Raw genomic sequence first — 23,587 nt, 5'->3', positions numbered from 1 at the left:
CTCTCCTACAGAGCTTTTATTTTTAACTTACACAGGGTGTAACAGAGAGGGCTTATAATCTCATAAACATGTCCAATGGGGTCATTATCTAAGAGCAGACACTGTTACAGAGTAGATAAATGCTGTATCGATCTTTTCCCTTGCTGTTCACAGACTCTTGGTGGGATGGTGGATCAGGCAATATACTAGGGGATAATACTACAATTCTCAATTAAGCAGAGTAAGAGAGAACTTGTGAATTCAGCATATAGTATGTTTGCACACATGTATGCTTTCTATGACCAGGTAATTCAACATACTTTAACGTTGCAGTATGGCAATGGATCTCCTCTTGCAGCTTTGTCTAAAACACCCATCCATTGATTCATAGAGATTTAATCAAATTCAATTATCAATTACCCTACAAATGACTGCCTCATATCATCATGTCCAGGCTCATTCTCTCATACAAACTCAGGTAGTTAGTCAGTTCCGTACAGGACAGTAAATATAAAGTCAGAAAGAAATAGGGGGAGAGAAAACAGGACAGACACAGATGCAGAAAGGCAGACACAGACTAGACATTTGTGAACACTCAAACACACTCAGAGCTCACCCTCTCCCCGGTAAGAGGTAGACCTTGACAAAAGGGTCAGAGTAACCGTCGTTGTCCCTCTGGGCCAGGTTTCTAGCCTGCAGGACGTGGACGATCAGGTTTCCTAGGTTCCTGTCATAGTTGATCTGGAGCTGAGGGAAAACGAGTGGAGTGGAGGCTGTGTGAGAAAGACCAAACTACAGCTGGACATATTTCTTTAGTGTTTTAATACCTGAATTTCTCCAGTGATGGGATGAGGTGTCTTCATTGCTTCGATCAGCTACAAGAAAATAAAGGAGGAGCATACAATGATTGTAAAATTATTGTTTCATGACCTGACCCACAAAGAAAAGCTTGTACCAGACTTGCCTGGGATTAGTTTGCAGTAAATGTTGCTCTGACTTCACTCTTGAAATATATATTGCCAGCTTACAGATGAATAGGTTGTCCTTGTAGAAAAGATGCAGTGTAAAGATTTCTCACTGGATCTATATCTCGCTCAGGAGAGGTTTGACTATAGGAGCTGTCTAATTGACTGGGAAGTCCTTCAGTGAAGTTTGAGAAGGTTAATCAATTATTTGAGGTATTTAGACATTAATAAAACATGTCAATTTCAGTTTAGATGATTTCCAAAGTACAAACACAATATATTCTGTACACGGCAGTCATCACCATTTGTTTTTACATAATGCATTCTCTTTTTTCTATCAGTGTGACATGCTTTTCAAAAATCAAGCATTTAAACATTTGCTTGTAATGAAGCACTTATGCATATGTTTTCCATTGCATGTGTAAAGAACACCCATACCCAGGGTCATGCACTGCACCACAGGTTGTTATTCTGTAATTGGCCTGCCACTATTTGATGAACACAGCCACGCCATATGACCTTCACATAAAACCTCCCCTTTGTAGTGTCAGTACGCATGATGTAATACTAACGGAGGTGCACACAGGGTTCCACATACTGCGGCTCAAAACAGATCCATACTATTATTAATTTAAAATAGATTTATATTTTACATAATGTATCAACCTTTGACATATGAACCAGTTCTTCCTTTTCTATATTCCTTCTTGTCATTACATTGCAGACGGAACTCTTCACAACTGAAGAGTGTGTCTGAGATGAGGCAGCAGAAAGTGCTACTGAATCAAATCCACAACCTTGTGTCGTTGTTTCTTGTTTATGGCAGGGGATGCGGGCTGGCCGGGGCTTGGCACACCACTGGAGGCAGCCGATCCAGTACCAGAGTGGAGGAGGGCAGATCGCTCCAGTGCAGAGAGGACACCCAAACTTCCTGGCCCAAGCCCTGCCCCAGCCATACCAGGAGCCAGCTGCTGGGACACCTTCTGCAGTTCTGCCGCCAGCTGCTTAGGATCTACACCAGGGGAACGCTGTCCACCTACTGAAACAAATACGTATAGCAATTCACCTTGTGTTTATGTGAAATAGGTACACAGATACATGCATGGATGCAGACGTATCAACAAATCCTTGTACATACCAGCCTTAAGCTGGACATGGTGCTCCAGGGCTTGTGGGTGCTCAGGGTCAGACAGCATATTAAGGTCGCTGTTTGGATCCATACAGGATATAATGGAATATCAACCAGTGTATTTTAGCAGTAATCAGTCATAGAGTGATATTTGATGATGGGGTGTGGAATGAAGAGAAGGGAAAGGAGGGAGGAGAGAAGGTGTACATGTGTGCAGAGTTACCATATTGCGACTAAATGTTGGAGTTTCAGTGGGATTGAGGGGTAAATGATGACAGATGTAACTCACAGTCTCACACAGAGCTCCGCCTCTGCACATGGCTGGCCCATGATGCACTGCACTTCTTCATAAGTCTTTCCCGTCAGAGGGATTCCGTTCCACTCCAACACCTGCATTCCTGGGGTGTGATAAAGGCAGGCAGGGCGATTTAGAGACAAAAGGGTATTATCAATTCCCACACAATATGTTATAGCCTTTCAGCAAATTCCTTTCATCCCCTCTCTGTATATGAAACATGATTCAGCCTACATACTCACATAGCAGAGGAAATGCTTTAATATGTAGTACACCCAGTGGGAAACTAACATTTTTAAATTGGCTGTGGTGTTGACTTTATCATCGAATCATTACAGCATTGCACACACAGCAAAGCAAAATGAAAATAGATTTTAACAAACAATCTTATTTGTTTTTACTCAAACAAAGAATGGCATATCAAATGTAAAAGAAATGAGACAAAACAATGCATCTCAAATAGTAATAATAAAATGTATACAAAAATTAGTGAACAGCAAATGCAAACTTCCAACCCAAGGCCAGAGCTTTAAGAGGCGTTACTTACAAACAAATCTTTTGCTTTCAAAGCAACTCACCAGCTGCTGTGACAATAAATGCTTGATTTAATATCTCTATATCCTTCTGCATGAGCCAGTGCTCATTTAGAGTATTCCCTCTTCTCTCTCTACATCATTCTCCGTATCCTCCCCCACTTTATTTCACTTTGCACCTGAAGGCATGTTCCACTGAAACATACACATCTTTCAATTAAGCATATGCTTGAACACTGCCAGCCTGACCACTATTCCTATTTCTTTATTACAACTAGGGAACCCGGTCTAACCTTTTCTATCTTATTATTTCCAAACCAAAAAAATTAATAAAATGCATCAGACCAAGAAAGAATACATTAGCTGATCTGTCCTTCACCACCCTTCCTTGTGCAATAACAATTCCCTATGATGTAGTTCCCTTTAAAGAGAGAAACTAAAACTAAACCAATTTTGTTCTCAAAATATTTTCAAACTGTGGGAATTACGATTAATATTCAGACTCATCTCTGTCCAAACAATAAACATAGGAGGATCATTTGAAAAATTCTAACAACTTAATGTACAAATTAATGATTAGGGATTTCTTAACATTTATAAAGCTAATTATTGTGTGTTTGTCTATGCCTGCCTCCATGTATTTGTGAGTCTATAATGATGCTAAATATAGCCTAATGACTAACACAGCCCAGTACTGTCGAGGGTGAGTTGACAGGCTTTTTCTGTGTTTGGATGTGTTGTGTTGGGGGAATGAGACATGACAGACCACAACACAGAAGGCTACTGCAGCCTCTCACATCTCCATCTGGAATTCAGTGATTCAGGCAGGGATTAACTGGAGGCTTTATGCACTGCCCTAAAAATGATAACAGTTTAAAGATTTGTATTTACACCCTTAATCTCTCTGCCTCCAGCAATGTTATTTCTTACAATGTGTAGCAAAGACAAATAAATACACCTTCTATACCTTAATTTGAACAGCATGTTCTCTTGTTGAATGATGTGAATAAGTAGTGTTTTTCTCACTATTCCAAACTTAACTTAACATTATATTTTTCCTTTTTTCCATTCAAAATGTGAATGTTGTATTTACAGATTACAAAATAATAATAATGGACATTTAAAATTTGCCAGATAAGCCAGTAATTTAATTTATACCACCTCTTTTTCTCATTTTCCTCTTACCCTCCGCAACATTTCCTGTTTGTTCGGCCACACCACCAGGGATAACCTTGGCAATGTAGGCTCCAATTTCTCCTCGGCTACCCGGAACCTCCTTCCCACCTACCACACGGATCCCAAGACCGTTCCCTGAAAAATAAACATGCAAATCCTTATTAGCTAAAAGGTGATAGAACATGATTGTATGCAATCATTGAATGCAATGTCTATGTGTTCTACCTGACACACTGTTGTCTTTTGGGTCTCTCTTCAGCTTGATGCAAGTGTGAGGGAAGGCATAAGGCACCAGTTTCATCTGAAATTTCAAAGAATTTACAGCATGAAGAAAATTAAATTCCTTACAGAAAACATGTCAGGTTTACTGTTTCAGTGAAAATTTAAGTAAAGAATGCAAACTGTGAAGTGTGCACAGTGTGAAGTTGAATGTTGTTAGCTTGGATCTCACCTGTCTCCTGTCCGACATGTTTCCGCTCTGCGGATGCCCTTCTCTTGGCTTGTCAAACCAATCTGTGTCCTCTCTTCTCAGGTGGTAGGCTAGACAGGGAGAGATAGCGGTTAACAGCCATGCTCACAGAAAAACACACCTACTTTATTCCCAATAGCTTGATAAATATCTGATACAAACATGGTAATGACTACTTGGACAGAGATCCATCTTGCAATCAAGCTTTGGAAACAGTTAATATACATCACAAAGTTTATCACACAACCCTCCATGTTTATACAAATGCAGGAAGATCTTTCCTGAATGGATAGGTGAAAGCAAATAAGTATAACATCTAGTCCACCCTATCAATGCCGACTGTGAGATCAAATGATCACTGCAAGCACTGAATGAAGGATGAATACATTTCAAGAGCATTTTAAGTTGTGCATGCTTTTGATACCATGCAGTGCTCCCCATCTCAGTGTGAGGGCTCTTCTTTGTCCACATTTTCATAGCTGCTGTATATGAAACATTGTTGATGAAAGAAGCCCTTGAAAATGATGTACTATTACTTAATAATTTCAGACAAAACACTGTGGGTTGGAGTTGTCCCATTGTGTTTTATTCCAATAATAATACAAATAATAATAATAATAATAATAATAATAATTTGAATAATAATTGTAAGAATATGAATAATAATAAGAATATAGTATAACAATATGTTGTAGTATAGTAGTATAAATTATACTAGTAATTATTTAGTACTTTTTTCTTGATGAAATAATTTTGAGAGTAAAGGGGGAGAAATATCTTCACAGTATCTTAGACCTTCCTGTAGTCTATAGTAGAGGATCAAAAACCATATAACTGTAAAGCGATACTATGCTATGCTAATGTATTGATGATGTACTAAGTTCTGTGTATTGTGAAACCCCCAAAGCCCATCATACAGACATCTAACACCTTTAAAGCATATGTAAAACCAGAAGACAAAGAATGTCTTGTGGTACATTTGGCATCATTATTGCAAGGCTCAAAAACCATCTAAAGCCATGGTAAGAAGGCAGGTTGGTGGAGAATGTTCTATATTAGAAATGTGAGTCATCACTTTGGTGTTCAATGCAATAGATTGTCACTAATGTGCATAGGTCTGCCAAATGTCTCTTTGTATTATCAGTGATCTAATTCCACCAAGAAAATGCACCAATAATGATGAGAAGAAATGGGCTGATGACTTTATACTCTGAAGGTAAATGTTGCCTGTTAGCTAAATGTCTTTGATTAGAGAAGAAAGCACTTATCAGTTCTTATTAGTATTAGGGTTTTCTTTGGCAACATCGACCTTCAGAATTCTATTAACAAATTGGATAAAATGTCTTAACATGTATGCGCTGCGATAGCAATTTAAACATATTTTGTGGTAACACTTATGCATGATCACACAATACACATGTGCATTTTTGTGAAAAAGTGCATGAACATGAATACTGGAAATGGGTCTGATATGCTTACAGAAGCACTGTAATGTGCAGTCATTGCAAAATGATTTATAACTGAAGTCACTTCAGTATATGACTTGTAAAACAAATAGTAGTGCCATTAAGATGGGGTTCATTCCAGAATGGATCTGACATATCAACTAATAAAGATCTGCTAAATGACATGTATTGTATACTACTTAGATGTGGGTCATTCCAGAATGAGTCTGGATTTGTTTCCAAAATCAACCAGAGAAGTGAACCAGTCAGAACGATGATATGCGGCATGGAGGCATACAGTCTATGTATCTACATGGAATTGTGATGCTGTCTCACCTTCTATATTCCAGTTTGGGCCTCCAGCTGGGGTACAAAGTTATATGTTTTTTTCAGAAATGCGTTCAACACATGTTCAGTCATCTAAAAAACTACAGGAACTGCACTAACACTAGATTTGTATTGTGAGTATACTTCAGCACATGCACTGAAATCAGTAGTCAATGTTAGATGCATGCTTGAAATTACTGCAAGTCTGACATTACTAGCCTGTCAGACAGTTTAATTTAAGTGTAATTTAAGCAGTAGCATTAAGAAAAAAAAGCTGTCAACCTGTCAATTAATGTATGATTGAGCCAAAGCAGTACTATTGAAATGTTTTTTAACTAGTACTGTAAGATACTCTACCGTGTCTGATACTTTCATGAAAGATTCTGGCATCATCTCTGTTCAAAGCCAGCATGGATTCACTTAGTGCTGTAATCAAGGCAGATGGACACTTTTACCTGGGGTCAGGACAAATATCACCTTCTTATCAAAAATTTAACCATACTGATCCTCAGAAAATGGTCCAGAAACATATCTAAAGTCGCTAAACATATTTGTTGTTGTTATGCATAATGATACTTATTTGATAATCAATGTGAATGACTTCAAACTTTCTTAAACTTAGTCCCAATCAAGCAACTGTTTTGCAAAAGTCATTGGCCTTTCATATTATATTTTTTTTTACAATGTCTAAGTATAACTGTTTCTACTAAATGCATAACCTACTGTATCCAATTAAATCTTAAGAATAACTTTTCAAGTGGTATATTGGCATCTACAGAAATTAATTTGTCTAACCTAATGGAACACTACCAATCCCACTCAGAATGGACATGGTACATGTTAATATTTGCTATCAATCACTTGGGGACATGGACATCTCACATTGCAACGAGACATCCACAGCAACAACCAACAAGCAGAAAACATTCACTTTATTGAAATGGAAATGGAAAACATAAATATTGCGCAACATGCAAGGATGCAAAATCAGATACAGATAGAAAATTAAAGACATACAATTACATACAAGACAAATAAGACACGAGAATATGGTTCTTAATGTTATTTGTAACAGTACACATAACTGCATGGTAGTCCTTGAGAAAAAGTAATTGCATTGCAGTATGGGTTGAAATGTACTCCTGGAAATTTGATTATTATTTAATTGGTAGGTGCGTGTCACTGACTTGCTAGTAGTTAAAGAAAAGTAACTATACAAAGTGAATGCCTTAACAGCACTCTGAGTACATCTAAATACAATGATTCAGCAGTATTCCTTTAAACTTACTGCTGCTAGTTGTATTCCAAAATAGCTGAAACGATGTGTAAGACAAGTAAAAATAGATTTCTCTTCTGAAACAAGGACCTACATATTTTGCTTTGTAGATTGGTGGGGGAGGGTTTGAAAAAAGACAGAGAGGATCTCTAGACACTCCTTGTCAATCCTAAAAGTCCTTGACAGTAAAAGTCCTTTACAGTGTCTCAAACACTCTAAATGTCATTAACCAAACATTCTGAAACATGTATATCATTATCATTATTATCATTAAACGTGTATATGTACACATATAATCATACAATATATAAGTGATGCATAAGTTATTGCAATTTAGTGTATGTTTAAGAGGCACATATGATAAAATTAAAATATATTTATTTGTTCTATTTGAACATACTTTTACGTGATTTAAGAAATACTTACACGTCACACATTTTAGAGCTTTTTTCTAAATCTTTTATGTAATTTCTATTAAAAAGTGCTTTGTGGTATCTCACTTTTAAAGATTAAAAAATGCTTTAACCCTATCAGCAAGTTTCTGAATAATCATTCATGTCTGCCATTATGTGCCACTGCTTTCTTAACATAGATACGTATGCAGGAGTGAATTCTCAATTACTGCATTATATCTACCATGTATTCACTGAATACGCCCAGTGAAGATAGCTCGGGGTGACTGTCAACTATATATTTCTTATAATTATAATAGTAATAATAATAATAATACATTTTGGGCTTTCACTAAGAATAAGGCAGCCATAATAAGTACAATGTGTATGAATAACTTCAAGCCCATTGATTTTGTGCAGACCAGTTGTGCTACCACTGAGTTTTAGAAGCAAGGATAATAATTTAATTATGAAGAGGTAAAGTCATCGTAAAATAAAAAGACAAAGCATGCTAAAGAAATTACATGACAAACATGGATAGAACTGATTAGTGACATACATAAACTCAGGCCACGAGTATTATGTATCGGTGAGTAAGATATTAAAAAGAAAGGAAACAGCAGGCAAACATCTAATGGGACATTTACCACGAGAGAGGGAAATATAGTAATGCACAACCAACAACAACTATCTGGAGCACTGATGATTAAGAAAGAATCAGTTAATGCACAAACTTAGTAAGACTATTCAGCATTGGCATGCATGACAAGCATGTCCACACAGTCGTGTTGCTGCAACAGTCTCAGGCTCCATTTACCTTCGCTGTCAGACATGGCACCTTGCAAGTCATCCATGATGAATGCGATGTCTCGATCATAGCCTCGTGTCCGAGATTCCTCCCTCATATGTTGCTGTACCTCTGGCAGGGAATGGCTGGATCCAAATTGATCCCTGGAATCAGCAGAGATGGGAGGAAGAGGTCCAGCTGAGGCTCTAGCCATACCCATAGGCTGCCCCACCGGGCTCAGAGGGCTCTCCTCCTCAGAGTTCTGAGCCACAATGGGGATGCGTCCCCTACTTTGGCTTATAGGGAGACTGGTGGGCTTTGCTCTGGCCACCCCAGGAGCAAATGCTGCATCTAGGACCTCTCCTTCTGTTTTTAGTCTAAGTGAGGAGCTGGATAAGTCCCGTTTGATAGATAGATCCAAGCCATAGACAGAAGAGGGGCGGGAGGAAGGACGTGATGAAGGTCGGGAACGGGTGCCACTTGGGTAGGTGCCATCATCCTGGGCAGTGGCCCTGATAGTGGATCCAAGTCCGAGGGACTGCCCAAAATTAAGAGAACCAGCTAAGTTGGCCCCTAGGGAGGAGCCTAAATATTTTTGCTGCTCAGACAAGTTTTTTCTTAGCCCAAATGTAATCTCATCCTGAAGCAACCTAGCTGTAGCAGCCAGATTGGTCACAGAGGAGGCCCCAGATCCCATGTAGCTGCCAAAGTCAGGGTCTAGGTCCCTACACTCTTGAATTGGGGAACATTTTGTGATAGCCTTAGGATCTATTACAGCCTTTTTATTCTTCATCTGTTTCTGGTAAAGCACAGCTGCTGGGAGTTGCTTTGCAGCCTGTTTTTCAAGGGTGAGCCTGCCAATGCTATATTTCTCTCCTTTAGGGAAGTGACGAAAACTGCCATCACTGGGGAGATAATGAGGAAGGCCGAGCCCTGTTAAGTGTTCTAGTCCCTCAGTTCCTCGCCTGAACTCCTGCTTGATCTGCTGTTTCAGTAGCTTAAGCTCATAAGGCTCCTCCATTGTCTCATCTTCTCCTTTGCCATAACCTTGAAGTCGAGATGAGCCCAAAAAATCTGCCACCTAAAAGGGAAAAATAATATGTCACACATTGAATGTTTTCTGAAAAGTGATGGGAATTAAACTCACACAACAACAAATGCATTTTGTCTGTTACCTATACCTCGAGAATGCGTGATCAGTGACAAGAGCTGAACGTTTAGGAACATAACTTTTCATATACCTCGACATCTGTTTGGCCAAAACCCTGTAGTATCAACCCAACAGCTAAAGCTTTGTTTTGCTGCCATCTGTATTGCTGCATTTTGAGGCTATAAAATCGCTCATCATTGGAATAAAAAAAGCAGTATAGCAATGCTCTCAAATTTAAAAATTGTGTATGTTCAGTGGCTGTACCGTTAAAAGCAAAATAGAAATATAGCACGAGGAGATAAGAAAGATAAAAATACAGATGATGTAACAATACAGTATTTACCTCTGCTGTGCGCCTGACTTCTGCTGCCCTGAGTAGTCTGTCTGCCTTGGACAACTCTTTATCAGGAATGTTGAATCCAGAACCCAAGCCAGTGTTGATCAGCCCCGTTGAGGCCTTGGTGAGCTCCCCTATGTCCTCTATCAGCACGTAGTTCCTGGAGTTGTGGTGGTCAATATCAGCATAGAAGGAATCAGCAGAAATGCTAGACATGGGACTAGAGGCCATGCTCCTTTCCCCTAGCCCCAGTCTCAAGTCCAAGCTGCCATACTTGCCTCCCAGGTGAGCAACACCATAACCACTTTCGGTGGAGGTTGGCACAATGAGCAGAGGCTGGTTGTGTATCACTTCATAGTTGGTGGTGATCTTAGGCTCTAAATCAGACAGGGTGGTTTGTCGCTGCTTTCCCTGCTGCAAGAGCAGAGCATGTTGGTAGCTGCTAGACTGACCCTGGGCATGGGGGAGGGATAGGGTTGAGTAAGGAGACACCTGTTGGTGATAAAGGGACTGCTGCTGATATAGGTTCTGTTGTGTGTAGTGGCTGGTGGTTTGGGTCTGGGGAACATACTGGGCATAGTGAGAGTAGGGACTAGTTAGTGTGTTGTACTGGGAATCAGCTTCAGTCTGGGGGGGGATGAATTGATCAAACTCAGACTGGGGAGCTGTCCGTGGTCTCTCCAGGCCATCACCCCTGGCCTCTCTGATGTTGCTAACCTCACTGTCTGACATGTAGTCTCTTTCCTCTGCCACCCCCTGGAGATAGGCCCTCTCTCTCTTCTCTCTCTCCTTCAGCAAGGCCTCCTTACGCCGGTTGATACCCATCTCAAGGTACCTACAGTAATAACAAAAAAGGATACATATTGTTTTACAATTTAAGCATTAACAACTCTATCAACATTACAACCAAAGAGGCAAAAGAAAATCCAGGTTCTCACACAATAGTACCTTTTGTATGAGTGTGACATGTGTGAGTGTTGAGAGGTCTCACTGAGTGATGTCAAGGCAGCCTTTTAGCCCATAAGCTATCAAGGTAAGAGGGGAATCATGTAGATTAATTAGGAATAATTATTGCATGAGAGGGACAAATGCAATGATATTAGTTGTAATTAATTCATGACATATTATTAGTTATTACATTATTTGTCAATGACATAATGTCACAGGGTCTGAAAAAAGGTGCAAGCCTAAATCCTGAATATTGGTGATGTCAAATCCGCAGCATCTTACCGTAGCTTTGCGTCAATCTCCTTCTCTTCTTCATCTAGCTCAGCTTGTTTCTTGCGAAGTTTAGAAGATTCTCTTTCCACCAGATCAAGCTCCTTGTCAATGTCCTGCAGGATCTTTGCCCGGGCCATTGTTGTACTGCGGGCAAGACGGCGACGTGCAGAGTTGGTGCTGTAGCCTGAACGTCCTGTCAAAGAGTCATCCTCAGGAGGGGGATCTGGTAGTGTCCGTTTTACCTTCTTACCTGTACCAGAGGGAGAGCCTCGACTCTAGAACATAAAACAAATTATAAATCTGTCAATCATTGAATAATGATTAAAAACACAATTATATTACAATTCACTGTATTGTTCAATATCAGTTTTGTATTAAAGCATTTTTATCATTCTGAAACTATCATAAGCACAGTAACTATTATTATCAATAATAATGAGACCGTTTTTTTTCCATTTATATTCTGCTATGACTTACAGAATAGCTGTCTGCGTAGTATCCACCCATCCTGTCATCTGTGGTAGGACTAAGGGATTTAGGATCAGAGAGAGACTTCTGACCAGCCTTTAATATACGAGGGCCAGAGGAAAATCTGGTTGGGTCAGCAGTCAACATTCTCTGCCCTCCAAGGGACTTTTCCGGGGACATGGGGGAGACTGAGGTGTAGAAGACTTTTGACTTGAATGGGACATCTGCTGTTAGGTGTGTGCTGTACCCCACCTCAATCGGTGTGAGCCTTCTATCTGAGTCTGTCTGACAGCTCAGACTGCCACCTCTCTGAGAATTCTCTGGAGCTGAAATATGCTTGATAATTTCCACCTTAGTGTCCATCTGGACATTGGGTCGTTTGATAGTTCCAGAGTGGTCAGTCTGCACAGATATTTCCGCTACTGTTTGGATAGCAATGCTAGAGACCTTGGAGCCATGTTTCCCATCGCTGCTGTGTTTTCGAGAGCGTCGTCGAGCTTTTGTGGGAGCATCCCATTCATCTTGGTCCTCATCATCAGTCTGAGCTGAGCTATCAATATTTCTCTTATTCTTCTTTCTCCTTCCTACATGTTGCTTCTCTGCTGAGTCTTCATCATCTGTCTGCACTCCACTATCAATTATTTTCTTTCCTGTGTCCTGATCAGCCTTAAGGCTCTTTCCAAGATTAAACTGGTCCTGACTTTCCTCTAACTGTGTCCCAATTGAAGGAGTTGTAGACTCATCTTTGACAGGCCAGTACTGTCCACTGTCCCCTACTCCTGCATATTTAGCATCTAGGAGGTTTCCTGTGGTACCAGTGCTACCATAGTGCTCATCGAGCTGGCGTTGGAGTTGCAGTTGGAGTTGTTGGATTTGCTGCAACTGCTCTTTCTGCTGGGTATAGGTCTCCTGCTGGGCCACCATGTGGGCATGGTGCTCTTCTTCTTGCTGTATGAGAAGCTGCTGTTTCAGAGCTTGAAGCTCCTCAAGCTCTCTTTGGACCATAAGCTGCTCCTGTTCACGGTAACGCTGGATCTCTTGCCTCTCCCACTCCAGCTCCTCAGCGAGACAAAGCTGCTTAAGCTTCTCTAGCTCTAGAAACTCCCTCTCCATCTGATACTGGGCCATCTTGGTGTTGTCTAAGCCAGGGAATATTGGGGAAGAGGCTAGGGCATCCAGAGAGGCAGCAATTGCTTCCAGGGTGGTGTCCGAGTACATGTCTGGATATCCTGTAATGATGTCAGCCAAAGCTGTGGGTAGAAGCTCCTTAGGTAGCCCTGTGTCAAAAGAAATTATCTGTCCAGGGTCTGTACTGGGAATGAAGCCATACGGATGAGGCAATGACTGGTTCTGGACTGTTGATGTAGGTGTTAAGGTAGTGCTAAAGATGGAGCCTGGTTGAGTTATAATTGCATACGTGGATGGAACTGGGACAGCAACAGAGGAGTACACTATTCCATCTGAGGTTCTTAGAACACCATTCACACCAAACCCAGCTGCAGGGACCTGGGAGTATGGAGCAGCAATCGTCCCAGAGTAGATTCCAGTAGCTTTGCTAGTGTAGTCTAGAGCTTTACCTGCCATAATAAGTCCAAAGATATAGATTTTACTTTATCAAATACATTATTATTTCATAAACAAGCATACTGAACTGTATGAGTTGAAGGTCATGCAATTTTGATTTAAAAAGACTCATTTCACATGCATATCTGTAGTCATTTTGGCTAGCAAGATGCAAAACCAAAATATTGAGGGAGCACACGGAGGCACACACATGCATCTGTATGAAGACAAAAGAAATAAAAGCAGGTTTTAATATTTTTTGAAAACATGCATATACCAAAAAAGCTAATTAAACAGTAATGGAAAGCATGACTTTATAAACTTAAAGAGAACAAAACCACATAGTAAGCAAAGGAATTAACTGTAATGATGTATGAGTTAAAGAGTAAGCACACTTGGTAAATAAAAGTTCCAAGTCTATTAAAACAATGAAATGCAAGCCCATAAAGCAAGCACAAAGCATGGTCATACAAACACTGAAAATATACAGAAATACCCCCATACTCACCAGAAGAAAGTTTGGCAGCAGTGAGGTCTATAGCGCCATCTGAAGATCCACTGAGATAGTCATAGTCATTCTTGGGATCATAGGAAAACAGTCCTGCCTCTGTCAGGTTGGTCTCAGACATTGAGGCTTTTATACCATCCATTCCTTTGATACCATACAGTCCAGCATTATCATATTGGTAGTGGTCATCTCTATAGCCAAAACGGTTGTCAGGTTGGGTTGTAACAGGGGGCTGTGTTCTGCAGCTTCCTGTAAATGGTAGCTTGTAAATGACATCACAGCACACAATCCTCCTACCAGCTGTAAGGTCGACTGGAGTCCCATCATCGTCTACAACAGTGGTCACCACTCCTGGGCTTGTGTCAGACAAAGCGACCATCGCTCTCACTGGTCTGTAGTTTGACAGATCCATAGCCCCTGTGGCCTCTAGAGAAAGGACAGCGCCTCCATTGCTGATAGCTGCTGGGGAAGTCATTGGCTGTTTGCCACCCGAGGAGACCAGAGCTCCAAAGGAAAGATTAATGGGTATGTCTTGAGCTGTGGATGCTACAGCACTGACTACAGGCTGGGAATTCACAGGTCTGTATACAATCTGAGATAGTGGTTCGAATGGTTTGTATGTGGTGAGAGGCAGCGGCAATGAAGAAACAGGGCCTTGCAAATCGAGGGGTTTCTCAGCTGGAGTAGTGTTATATGAGGCAATAGTGGCTGTGCATGTGACTATTGTGATGCTGTCGGTGACAACAGACAGTGTGGTTGCAGGGGTGATCTCTGCACTAAGATTTACTATCTCAGGCTGCACTGCTGTGATTTGGCGGCCACTAGAGTCACTTGAAAAAGACTGTCGACATGACTCAGGTGGTGTTAGGTCCATGCCTTGCTCAGTCATCTTTATGTCAACCTTCATGGTTCGTAAATCGATGACATCACCAGGGTAGATTATCTTTCCATTGCGTTTTGGCAGAGGTTGGACTTTAGCTACGTCTGGTTGTATGGTGATTGCTACGCTGTGTTGAGGTACTTGTTGAAGTCTTTCATGAACAACAGATACAGTGGTCCTCTGAACCTCAGTGGTAACCACCTGAGTGACAAGGCTTGGCAGGCTTTCAGGAGGCTGGCCTGAGGTGGAAATTGAAGAAGAATACATGTGACTCATACTGGAGACCACCTTTTCTTGTCCTCGAATCTCTTGGCTCTCAATAGACTCCTGCTGAATTTTAGTGATGGTGACTGGAGCCACAGATACACCCTGTGGAATGGCCTGTGCAATGGGCATTGAGGTTCTTCTGGTATATGCCTCGGTGGTTATTATCTCCAGAGGATGATCATATTCCGATGATGAAGTTGATACCTGTGGTATTTGTTCTGTTGAATAAATGGATCCTCTCCTGTAGGGGCTCTGAACAGCATAACCATCAATAGGAATATCTTTTTCTGCTGGCATGTTTACTACATGTGCCAATGGCAATGATTGCTGCATGGTTATGGATTCTCTCCTGGTGGCAGCAAAGGCCTCAGTTGTAACCACCTGGGTGGGTATTTCATACTCTGCGGGATAGGTATACATTTCACTTGTGGTGTATGTTGGCTGCACTGTGGACGATATAGATGACCTCCTCCTACTGGTTTCCCCAGTTGAAATAAATCCAACTGGCATCCCAGCAGTTGCCAGGGGCTGCAATACTGATGGTGAGATTGAAGCTCTTACATCAACATCCTTTGGTATAATCTCTGTGGTTATCTCACGTTCAGGCTCCAATGCTATGACCTCCAGTGGTGGCGTTGAAGGTGACATGACTGAGGATGTAATTGCTCCATAGACCTGTGGAATAGGTACTTCTGGCTGTACTGCCATTGGTTGGACTTGCATCACGAGAGGTGATGGTGTTACATTTCCAATTGTAGGAGTTATCATCTTCGTAACTGTAGTTAATGGCATTAACTTAGCTACTTCTGGTGTTGGGGTTACTTCAACAACCACAGAAAGAGGATAAGGAACTGGACATACTGTTGCTAATCCTGGTATTCTAGCAGTAGTCTCGGTTGTACTAATCTCTTTAGGTAATTCATTTGCAGGGAGGGGCAACACTTCAGCAACAAGAAGTGGGTGCTGTGAGGATAGCTGCCCTGTCATTAAAGGCAAAACTTCAGTTTGTGGTACTAATGGGAGTTCAACAATGGTGGGAGTCTTATTGAAAACTGTAGACAATTCTTGCTCTGTGGAGTGAGTCACTACTTCAACTAATGTAAGTTGCTGTTGAGCAGGAATTTGCTGACTCACTCCTGGTATTGGTGATTTAACCATTACTGTCTCGGTGATCATGACATGAGTAGGCATATCCTGTTCTTGGTGTAGCATTTCTATTTGAGCTGCAACTTGTGGATTAAGAACAGTAGTGGAAACTGCAGCTGGTCTTTCTTGGGGAACTAGTGCAAATAAAGGTACCTCAGTTGTCAGTGGTACAGCTACAACTTCTGTCAAAGGCTGTGAGTGCGCAGGTACAGTTGGTATTGGGGCCTGAGGAACTAATGCTTCAGCTGAAACCACTGGAGGAACTGTTACAACTTCCGTGACCATGTTTGGATGTTGAGCAACAAGTCGTATAGACTGTGATCTTGCTGTGGCTTGAACTGTTAGTGGTTGAATAAGAACCTTTGGCTCTGGGGGAATTGTGATTACCTCATACATTGTTTGAGGTGGTGGCAGTGGCTGAGTAATTAATTCCTGCTGTTGCACATATGGTTTCTTAATTGGAAGAGGTACACTATGTGCCTGAATAGATGTGTCCTGACCTGATGACACTACCATGACATCAGCAATAGATGGTGGTGGTAGTACTGCAGAAGCCACGTAGTCTCTCCTGGCTGGCACTTTATTAGCCCCAATTTCATAGCGTGTTACCTGCTCTACAGCCACAGTTGGATCTATGGATATTGGAGGTGGATGCCTTACAGTGGGGACAGATGCTCTCCTAACTGTAGCCTGTGCTGAGAATGCCTCAGTGGATGTTTTTTGCTCTGAAGGTGTGGTCCGTACCCCTGACACTTTTGTAGATGGGATGGAGCCTCGTCTTACAGGTGCCTGGACTGTTATAACTTCTGTTGGTGAGCCAGGCTCAGATGGAAGGGTTATCACCACATAGGTTTGCAAACATTTTGAGTGTCTAGGAGACAAAGGTGACTTAGGAGATGTTGCACTCAACTTAGATTCCACTGGCCGTGTCAGGCTAAGTGACAGAGCATTTGGAGGTTCTTTGATCCTAGGTAGTGTTGCAGCTTTGGGGGCCACAGGAGGAGGAGGTGGCTTGACACTCTCTCCTGGCTTGTGGCTGAAAACCAGTCCAGCTGGAATTGATATAGGCTTAGGTGGTATGGGTGGAGGAGGCTTTGCGGTTTGACAAGGGCCAGCTGTTATATCAGAAGCCTGTGCTACTGTTGCTGTGGCAATCGTCACTGCAGTGGAAACCATCGGCTTTGGATACACAGTTGGCTTGGGTAAAGTGGTAGGAGGTGACGGAGATGTATCTGCTAAAAGTATTTCGACTGTGTCTACAACTTTTGTACCTGCCATAGGTTTCAGTGGAAGGGGTGGAGCTGAAGCTACTGGCACTGCTGACACCTTAGTGGATAGTGAATCTGTGTCTGTCCTGGGTATATCTGAAGCTATTTGATTACTTTGTGGCAGATAAGTAGTGGCAGTTACTGACCCTGTACTAGCTATATCTTGTGGGGTTTGTCCAAGCACAGACATGTTTTCCCCACTTGGCACTATGATGACTACATGCCCTTGTCTGGTTGGGGTCACTACCTGAGGTACAGCCACACTATCTGGTGGCATGTCTTCCATTCTTGGCTGTATATCCACAAATACAGACTGCATTTGCTGGCCAGCTACTGTGGTTCCCCTAGCTATGGTGGTGGTCATAGTCGGAGTGACATGCTGAATAGTCCTTACAAGTGGAAGCTCTGCGCTAGTCTCAGGTAATGACACTGAAGTAGATCGAGGAGGAGGAGGGGGTGGGACCTTCTTTTTGGTTATAATAGTTGATGCTGGTGCAGGCACCTGGGCTGTTTGAACTGGAGCTGGGATTGCAACAGGGCTCATTGAAGGGACGCCTGCTCGGAAAGGGACTGAGTGTACCACTTTGGCATGGGCTTGAGAAGGGGTAGTTACGAGTTCTGAGACCGGTAGTGGGGTTTGTGCAGATATTGGAGATGTAGTTGAAACCAGGTCAGGCATCTTCTGGTCTATGACTGGCCAAGGGCATGAGGCCAGAGTGACAGAATCAAAAACAACATGGGTTGAAGCTTGAGTGGGGACTGTAACAGGTGCAGCTGTAAATACAATTGTGGGTTGAGCTGAGACAACAACAGGTGCTGGACTTTGTCCTGAGACCTGTACAACAGCTGGTGCCACGATAGTCACCTGAGATGGAGATGAAACCAGGTCTGGCATCTGAACCACAACAGGCACAGGAGTATACATCCCCACTAGGGTTGGGAGAGTTGGAGCTTCAGCTGTAGAAGCCTTACCTTGAATTACTGCAGTTGTTTGAGCTTTGGATGGATCAGACACCACATCTGGTATTGTAACTATAACTGTGGTAAGAGTGGGATGAGAAACAGAGCCCACACTAGACGGTACTGCTGCAATTGTGGCAGGAGATGGTGGTGAGATCTCTTGAGGTGATTGGGTTACGAATAAAGTTGGAGGTGTTGGTGTAGACAGTGGAGTTGAATCTGATGAAAGAGGTGTTTGAGCCTGGAATGAGGATGAGGATGTAGCATTAGAAGCCAAACTGGAATCTGGAGTGGCTGGTGAAGTTGGAGGAGACATTGGTGATACAGGGGAGGGTGTAGTAGTTAGTTCTGGTGCTGAAATAGGAGTTGGAATAGGTTTTGGCTCTGGAATTTCACAGACCACACAGAAAGGCTCCATCTCAATGGTTGCAGACAAAGGTGGGCTTATGGATGGATCCTCTTTAGTCTCAGAGTCATCACTGGGGGTAATATCAGAGGAAATACCAACACCATACTCATCTGCAAGACTGTCATCCTCTTCCTCCCCAGATGAACAACGGGTAATTTTGAGGTCTGGTATTGGGAACAATGCCTTTCTGAGTGCAGGATCTTGAGGAACCATAGGTCTAACAAAACCAATAGATCCACTAGGGGTACTTGGAACAACATTCACCTCAGAACGCTTAGGGGGTTCAGTGGGGCGTGGTGGAGCTGGCCTTTTCTTTTTCTTCACTGGCACTTCATTAGAAGTTTCAGTGCCTGTAAGAAGCATGTCAATTTGTTCAGTGAGGGATATCTCTTCTGTGGATATGATAACCACACAGGTCTCAGCAATTGAAGGAGGCCCAGTGACAGATGCCCCTGATGAGGATGAATCCATGGCAGTCTGGGCCTGTTGAAACTCTTGCTCTATCATCATCAGTTCTCTTTTTTTCTGCATCATCTCCTCATAAACCTCCTCTGGAGACCGAAGTTTTTTGAGACACTCAGAGCTTGTATCTTGTTTAACTTCCTCCTCTTGAGATTCATCCATCTTGATTTCAGGCTCCTCAACTAAGGATTCATAAAGATAGTCCTCTATTGCCATTCCTCCATAGAGTGGCTCAATATCAGGAGGACTCTCCCCAGGAATAGCTTTTGTCTTCTGAATAATTTCGTCATATGCTTCTTCAGCACTCTTCAATGATTTTGTCACAGTATCCTTTTCGTTAAATGGATCAGTAGGATTGTATGGTATCACCGTTGGTGAAGGCTTACCCCCTCTCTGTACAGCTCGCCAAGCCTCTGGTTCTGATTCTATACTGGCAGAGTACTCAGAGCCAGATGTTCTACTGGTTTCATCCATTACCGTGACCTGCTTCAGATTCTCTGTGGAGGAAGTATCTTCAGTTGGAGACAGTGGTGCGCCATGGGTTCTAAGTTCCTCTTTCTCTTTTCTAGACTTCTCCCCCCCCCTAATTTTCTCTTCCTCAGAAGAGTCTTCAATGGTTGGGAGATGCTGGGTTGGCTGCCTGTGTCTTCCTTTGCGATGCTGCTTGTCCCCACTGACTTTCTTGTGTCTGGGGCTGCTGTCACTGTCCTCCTCCAGAGATGAGGCTGACGTGGGTGAAGATCCTGGGGTAAAACTAGATACCTGAACACTGGATGATCCCTTTGACAGGGATTCTGTGATGCTCTCTACTTCTTCATCAGTGCTTTGTCTGTGTCTCATGACTGGAGTAGCTTTCTTGAATGTGGTGCAGGGTATTGTTTCAGGAACATCTTGAGTAGTTTCAGCATCCGTTTTTGGGAGGGCTTTTTTCCTGCCTGGGCTTTCTACATTCTCTGTATTATCTTTTCTAGACACTGAAGCATTATCAAGCTCAACCTTTTTGATAGCTTCCTCATCTACTAAATCCTTTTCTCTCTCATCCTCTGAAAGATTAATTTCTTCTTCATCACCCATACCCATTATCTGCTTGCGGATGAATTCTTCATCGTCCATAGAGGAATCAGCGCTTTCAGTTTTAATGTCCTCACTGCTGGATGAAACATTGCTGACCTTCAGTCTTCTCCTCTGGACTTTAGGAGATGGTGTGAGTTCACTTTCACTGCTCTCAACCATTGCTTGGAAACTTAGGCGCCTTCTCTCAGCTCTAAATTCCTCCTTTATTAGAATTGATGGATCTGTATTTTCCAGTATATAATTTTTACTTGCATCACTAACCACCTGCCCATCTTTCAATTCTTGTGATATGGGTAAAATCTGGGGTTGATCTTCATCATGCTCCCCTGTTTTGGATTCAGGCTTTGTAGCTGTTGCAGGTACAACTTTATTTCCAAATGTATCCTGCCAAATAGGTAGGGTGACCATTATTTCTTTCACTGGTTCTTTATTTCTTTCATCTTGCTCCTAAAAATGTGAAAAACACAAGATAACAGTAAATAAATTCCCTCTTTGAAAGAACCTCTTGAAATACACACTACCATATATTTCAACTTGCTTTACTTGAAATTGAGCCTGAACATGATTAGACCCGACCCGACCCCCCAGGTTTGGGCCTGGCTGGGCTGTCATTTTTTCCCCCGGGCTCAAATCGGGTCAGGTTCACGTCAATTTCCATGAAATGTCATACCATCTTTATTTTAAGGTAGTATAGTATTACATAATAGTTTGCTGCTTCATTCATTATGTTGACATTCAAATCTAAAATCATCAATTGAATGCTATGCAGCTTTTCTTTTCTTTATTGTGTTTAAGATATTTTAATTGACTTCAGCTTGTACAATTGTTTTATTATAGCCATATATAATTATATTATATTATATATATATATTTGATCTTTGGACCCAATTATTGTTCTAGGCTGTTTGTCGCTCTGTTTTGTTGCCAAACATTGGGAATTTAAAGACAACATTGGTATTTGAAGTACATTTTAACTAATAATGGTAATGGATAGCCAGAATGGCAGTACCTCTTCATCGTATCACATTGTTTTCATTTATACAATATTTATTATATTTTATTATTGATTTGTCAATACAAAAAATATAGTTTTAATAAAGAGGACACATACTTACTTTTATTATGATGTTCTTTGTAGATACTTGTTGTGTCTCTGGAGTTGAGGTGATGTCAATCATCTTTTCAATCAACTTATCAGCCATTTCCTTGCTGTCCACTCTTATGACTGGTTCTACTGCCAATACCAGCTGTGGTTCTTGCGACTTTGGTTGCACCTCAGCTTGTGGTAAAGATTTAGTTGGCTCTGTCAGTTCGATATGATCATCAGTCAGTACCTCCTTAATAATCTTCTCTGAAGCAGACAATTGTTGATTTGTTTCATTCCCTGGGACAACCTCTGCAGCAATAGGGGAAGTAGGTACAACTGCAGCTTCAGTCCTAGGGAAAGAGGAACCTGAAGCAACACCTGCTTCAACTTTGACTTTTGGAAGGTCAGGTTTAGACTCTTTAGTTTTGGGATATTCTGGTTCACTGAGCTCCACTTTCACTGACTCTTCTCTATTTTCCACTGTTACAGTCTTGGGAGCATCTGTGTTTGGCACTTCAACCTTTGGTGTTCCTTCTGTCTGTTGCACAGTGGCCATAGTGGTTGTCATGAATTCTGCTGTGGATGCTGCCAATGGCTGTTTTTCTGCTATGACAAGTGAAACCTTTGCTGTTGTGGGTATGCGTGTGGGCTCGATCTTGATTTGAGCAGGAGCTGCTGTTGCAGTGGTTTCCATTTTGACAGATGTAGGTTCCATCTTTGGTTTTGGGGTTGGAACTGTTGGTACTGACTTGATGGATGCAGGTGTGGGCTGTGATTTTGTGGCCGCAGATGTAGGCTCTGCCTTTGTAGGGGAGGTTTTGGGCTCTGCCTTTTTGGTTGAAGGTGTGGCCAGGTTCCCTGGCTTGGCAGATACAAGTGAAAGCTGGGGCATTTTTCCTGAGTCTCCCAACTGTCCAGACAAAGCCCTCTGAGTCTGGCAGTTCAGGCACAGCCATTCCTTCTGTGATCAAACAAACACAACATGTGATCAGGATTTACAATTGAAGGCTTTAGTTATAAATACAGGTGGTGCTAAAACAGCATTTTGCAGATTTCTCATCAGATCACCGTTCAAATTATAGGTCTAGAGAGTTAATTCATAAAGGAGGATAAGAAAAGCAGGGCTTATTGTTGAATGTCTGACTTAAGTGAAACTAACTTACAGGTGCACAGTCGTGGCTTTTGTAACCCTCTTCTTATAATTGACATGAAGATGATATAATACAACACAGTCTCTTATGCTGAGTAACACAACAGCACTCAAAGTAATATAAATTCAATCTTCATCCAGCTTTCGTGGCTGGACAATTCGATCAATCAAAGCATTCACAGAAAAAGCAACAATAAATAACATTTTCAATATATGCTTGTGGTTCCTAATATCAACATGCTAGCTGCTATTACACTAGAACTTACAACACTTGTAGGACAGGCTTACCTTGCAAAAAGAGCTAATCACATTTTATAAGCAATGCTATTACTTTAAAAATGTAATCCTCAAAAGACACATTTCTTATCACGTCTAAGCTCCATTAATGGACAGTTAAGGAAAAGAGAAAGGATGTCAATAAATAAAGCAGTGTGTCTGAAGCAACCTAGCAGACCAAATCACAGCAATGTGCCTGCCTCTGCAGAGCCAGGGAGAGCAGTACTGATACACAGGACAGAAGAGGACATTACATTGCACATATATCCTGTTTGTGAAACACCATTAATTTGTATTTGCTCTATCCATGAGATAAAGTAATAGAACACATTAATTACATCTAAGTAATGGAACCACAATTGCCACATGTACATACTAATGTTCATGCACTTTATAAAAAGGATAATTTTCAGGATGGTGATGACATGATTACAAGCTGATAAATAAAGTCATGACTTGACTTAGTTAGGAGAAACCTAATACTTATGCATTCACTTTGATTGATACTGAAATGCTTTTGTTCAGTCTGTTGTGATACAGTCAGGAATATGATAATCCTATTGGCACCCAACAGTAACAAACAAAGCC

The 23,587-nt window shown here is 41.7% G+C and overlaps 1 protein-coding gene across 4 annotated transcripts in view; it reads right to left on the bottom strand.

Moving 5' to 3' along the window:
* Positions 1 to 23,587, bottom strand: part of pclob (piccolo presynaptic cytomatrix protein b) — a 55,670-nt gene that overhangs the window by 11,468 nt on the left and 20,615 nt on the right. For 2 of the 4 annotated variants that reach the window (XM_068723708.1, XM_068723709.1), the window contains exons 12-27: positions 21,602 to 22,534; positions 14,021 to 20,933; positions 11,959 to 13,526; positions 11,491 to 11,756; positions 10,267 to 11,095; positions 8,804 to 9,854; positions 6,676 to 6,744; positions 6,328 to 6,354; positions 4,529 to 4,617; positions 4,303 to 4,378; positions 4,087 to 4,212; positions 2,363 to 2,471; positions 2,083 to 2,150; positions 1,742 to 1,983; positions 807 to 854; positions 596 to 726 (exon numbers count right to left, since the gene is read on the bottom strand). In XM_068723708.1, the coding sequence (XP_068579809.1) occupies positions 596 to 726; positions 807 to 854; positions 1,742 to 1,983; positions 2,083 to 2,150; positions 2,363 to 2,471; positions 4,087 to 4,212; positions 4,303 to 4,378; positions 4,529 to 4,617; positions 6,328 to 6,354; positions 6,676 to 6,744; positions 8,804 to 9,854; positions 10,267 to 11,095; positions 11,491 to 11,756; positions 11,959 to 13,526; positions 14,021 to 20,933; positions 21,602 to 22,534 (12,545 nt within the window). The remainder of the gene's footprint in view (positions 1 to 595; positions 727 to 806; positions 855 to 1,741; positions 1,984 to 2,082; positions 2,151 to 2,362; positions 2,472 to 4,086; positions 4,213 to 4,302; positions 4,379 to 4,528; positions 4,618 to 6,327; positions 6,355 to 6,675; positions 6,745 to 8,803; positions 9,855 to 10,266; positions 11,096 to 11,490; positions 11,757 to 11,958; positions 13,527 to 14,020; positions 20,934 to 21,601; positions 22,535 to 23,587) is intronic. The other 2 variants (XM_068723710.1, XM_068723711.1) reach the window with 2 other exon arrangements.

This window comes from Cebidichthys violaceus, unplaced genomic scaffold, assembly GCF_023349555.1.
Source record: "Cebidichthys violaceus isolate CVI_PGR_0920_01 unplaced genomic scaffold, fCebVio1.0.p SCAF_3, whole genome shotgun sequence".
In the NCBI taxonomy this organism is placed as follows: Eukaryota; Metazoa; Chordata; class Actinopteri; order Perciformes; family Stichaeidae; genus Cebidichthys; species Cebidichthys violaceus.
The sequence above is the reverse complement of the archived record's forward strand: the minus strand, read 5'-3'. Positions and strand labels throughout refer to the sequence as shown.